This window comes from Halyomorpha halys, unplaced genomic scaffold (genome assembly GCF_000696795.3).
Source record: "Halyomorpha halys isolate HHAL.00 unplaced genomic scaffold, Hhal_1.1 Scaffold107.1, whole genome shotgun sequence".
Classification (NCBI taxonomy): Eukaryota; Metazoa; Arthropoda; class Insecta; order Hemiptera; family Pentatomidae; genus Halyomorpha; species Halyomorpha halys.
The window spans coordinates 158,010-162,130 of record NW_027112128.1 but is presented as its reverse complement, the minus strand read 5'-3'; the positions used below and the strand labels follow the sequence as shown (position 1 = coordinate 162,130).

General features: G+C 30.1%; 1 protein-coding gene across 1 annotated transcript; it reads left to right on the top strand.

Annotated features, from left to right (window-relative positions):
* Positions 1-1,412: 1,412 nt before the first annotated feature.
* Positions 1,413-2,707, top strand: LOC106677718 (larval cuticle protein A3A). Its single transcript, XM_024360489.2, has 2 exons — positions 1,413-1,436; positions 2,094-2,707. The coding sequence occupies exons 1-2, from the start codon at positions 1,425-1,427 to the stop codon at positions 2,658-2,660; spliced, it is 579 nt and encodes a 192-aa protein (XP_024216257.1). The 5' UTR covers positions 1,413-1,424; the 3' UTR covers positions 2,661-2,707.
* Positions 2,708-4,121: the final 1,414 nt, after the last annotated feature.

Sequence of the window (4,121 nt, the reverse complement as noted above, 5' to 3'; positions counted from 1 at the left end):
ATGTATATATATATCAAAATACATTGTGTAAATTTAATAGGTTTCTTTTGATACGTAAAGTTAATTTTGAACAGTACTGATCCGTGGAAAAAAATCAACAAGGGTATTTCAAAATACGATGTAATTTTTATATAAAGGAGACCCATAAATAAATTCATATAAATGAAATTAGGCTGTAATACTTTGTAAGTCTGAAACAACAGAATAAAAAAATAATTAGGTTACGTATAATTAACCTATAATATATGTTATTTTCACTCACATACATACACACATATACGTATATATTTATTTATTATTATCTTGTTCGAAAATAATATGTTGTTGGTAGTTTTATCAATAACAAAAAATATCCTGATAGTCTTTACCCTCTTCCAATCAAATCATATTACATGTCTAACGATCCAGTTATCATAAAAAACACCCAATAAAATAACAGCTTTAATTATAACTTAATATAAACAGTATAATAATCATTATTAATTATAATTTGCATACCTTGGTTTTAATATCAGGGCCACTCATTGACTTATAAACTTACAGTCAAAAATAAAAACCTACAAATACATAAAAAAGTAAGGAAAAACGTATTTCTTTACAAAAAAAGTTCCACCATTTCATATTTTAATTTACCTGTATTTAATGCAATAATAAATTCAATTCTAAAGAAATTTTTGTGATACATACATTTATTAGAAGCACGCTCCAGAACGTACAAATCGGAAGTTCTATATACCAAGTACGTACTTAGGCACTTGGGCTGTAATGAAGAGTTAAATATCGATAGTAAAAAACCTTTTTTTTCACCATGTAGCAATCTAAAGGATTTTTTCAAATATTTATATATTATTTTTTCTTTTCTTAAACGATTATATAATCTTATTAATCACGGTTGTGGCACTATAAACGTGATGTCAATATTAAAAAAGATTTATTTTTTTAAATTGAAGGAAAGCAATTTTTTTTTTCAGCTTCTTACATTGGATGAAATCTGATGACTAAGATAAAAGTGGCATATGAAATATTATAATATCTTCTAATAAGGAACTAAAATTTGTAATTAGAAAAAATATATTGAACAGCAATATAAATTTTAAAGTTAATTAGCAGTGGATAGTAACTCTTATTTACTTTTTCCTTTATTAGGAGATAATGAATCAAGTATCAGAAAATTAATTCTGAATCTAGTAATTATTTTTATAAGCGATTTTTGATTTTTTTTTTTTTGTACGACTGAAAGGTTTAACCGAATCGGTCTTCTAAGACACTAATCATAAGAGAAAAGTCCAAAAATTTTAGAATTACATTAACAAAAAAATTTGTGATAAGGGGTGAAATGATGGCTGGCTGGCAAGGTCGTGGAGCGCTGGTTCGGGTCAGTATATAAAGGGAAGATCTTCTCACATCTACAACTTAGTCTAACCATGGCTTTCAAGGTGAGTACTAGTTCCCTAGTATCGCAAATATTAAAATAAATAATACTATATTAAACTATATTACACACTGAATACGGAATATCTATCGCATTCAACTATTATTGCGATTAAAGTAGAATCCTTTTGTGAAACTAATTAAACTTCGTACGATCGTTACAAAAAACTAGATTAGAAAAAAAACAACTTTTATATACCCAGATATCTAAAATTTCTTTTTATGTTTATTCCATCGTTATAGTCATTTTAAGGCTAATAATTAAAAAAATAAACATATAATTATAATAAGTAATTCTTAAGATTTTGATAATGATATTATTTCCATTTGGTTATAATAATATTTTATTTAAATATTTAACTAGTTAAAACACTTAGAGTTAAATTTTATCTTACCGGAATATTCAGATAATTCAGGAAATATATAATTACCATTCATAAACCTGGAAAAGTGAAATAGTGAAATAAGCTACTAAGATTTCTAAGTATTCCATATTTACTAAATGTATTATGTATTATGTATAATATATAGTTGTAAATTTCGATAGTTATTAAAAAAAAAATATATTTTAAAATTCAAAGCCAATCTGTCACCTAACTTTTTTTTAAATATAACACTACACTAGAATATTCATAAATAAACCTTTTTTTTCCTGCGCTTAGGTTGCTGCCCTGCTCGCCGTCTTCGCCGCTGCCCAGGCTCAGATCCTTAGACCTGTGGCCCCTGCATCATATGCTTATGGTGCTGCCCCATACGGCTATGCTGCCCCAGCACCATTGGCTGTAGCTCGCGCTCCGTTGGCTACCGCTCGCACAGCATACTCCGCTGCTGCCGATCCCTACTATGATCCCAACCCAAGCTACGACTTCAGTTACTCCGTAAACGACGCAGTTACCGGAGACTCCAAGACCCAGTCCGAGTCCAGGCAAGGAGATGTCGTCCAGGGCAGCTACTCCCTCGTTGAAGCAGATGGAACCAGGAGGGTTGTTGACTACACTGCTGACCCAGTGAACGGATTCAACGCCGCCGTCCGCAAAGAGGGAGCCGTCGCCGCTGCTCCAGTTGCAGTTCCAGTTGCTGCTCCAGTCCCAGCTGCTGTTCCTGTCGCTTCCGCTGTTCCAGTCGCTGCCGCTGCTCGTGCTTACTCTCCTTTTGCCGCTAGGTCGTACGCTGCCCCAGCAGTTGTCGGGAGCTCCTTCACATCTCCATACTCCTCATATGCTTACTAATTTTTTCGATTTATTATATTGTTACAAATAAATAGTTTAAAAAAGGACATTTTTCATTATTTATTAATGCTTATACAAATTATATTATTATTATTATTATATACCAGTAGATGATACTAATGTTAAAACTAATTCTAAGTTAAAGGAAGGGTATTTAAATAATATTAATATACAATAACTATTATTTGCGTTAGTTTTATCTATTGAATGCTTAAATCGTTTACTGTCATTTTTATAAAATTATTTTACTAGTAATTTGTTATTATTTTCTCTTAACTTATATTGTTTTTTCCATAATTCGTTCTACCATTTCTAATTAGAACAGGGTAGATTTGAGAAATGTACTATATAATAGCATAGAAACACTGAAGTACTCTGATTATTACATGTTTAAAAAAATGTTAATTATAGCCGTGATTTATCTACATCATTCTCACCTCTGTGAGATAACAATGCTTCGAAATAAAATTAATGACCGCAAGTTTATGCTACTTTTCTCCTAAAGGAAAAACATGGTTCCATTGACTTAATGCTGCTTCTAAATGTAATAGTGCCAGAGAGAAAGATTGGAAAAATAGGAGAAGTGTACTTTCCGTGAGTGCCATTGGATTTGCTGGAATTCATCAGGCTCGTTGGACAAATAATCATTAGCTATCTTATAATTCACTTATACTTTATTAAACAAGTCTCAATTTTTTATTGCTAGATTTCTACTTACGGAGGTATTAACAGATAAACTTCAAATTGTACGAATTCTATTAGTTATTAAGAATCAAATATCAGTTTTCCATTTTTATTTTACTTTACCTTGTGTAACTTCTAGAATCTATTTCCGAAATTGTTACTGCCGCTAACTTTGCACCAGTGAACCTGTCCTCATAAATGGTTCTGTCTCCCAATGTTTTGATTTTTTGTCTGGTTGTTTTTAATTTTTAAGATCCTTACTATTCAGAAATAATTGATTAATATTCTTAACAAAATTAAAAAATAATGAAAGAAATGTGTAATTTATAAAATTTATTTCCAACAATTAGACGTTTACAGGTCTAATCCAGATGTTGGGATTACGGGGCAAATTCTCTATCCAAAAATATTTAAAAGTTAGGTTAATTAAAAGTGAAATTTAATTAATTTTGATGATCGGTGAAAAGAAAAAAAATTAACTTTCTTCTAAAATCAACCTCTCAAATTTATGGTTTTATATTTCAAGAGCCCCAAAATCGAATCCAAAACTTTTTTCATCCACCGTCCATCGTACGCCAACTTGGCTTTACTTGGAGGACTTTTTTCTTACAAATGGCTAGAAAGTTAATGTTTTTCATCAGAACTATTGCTATCTGGTATTATTGTTTTTTTCTAGTTTAAGCTTGGTGCAATATTACGATTTTTTTTATTATAGATCGATAATTATTTATTATTAACTGATCGAATGAATAATTAATTAAAATTTTAATTTTTAAC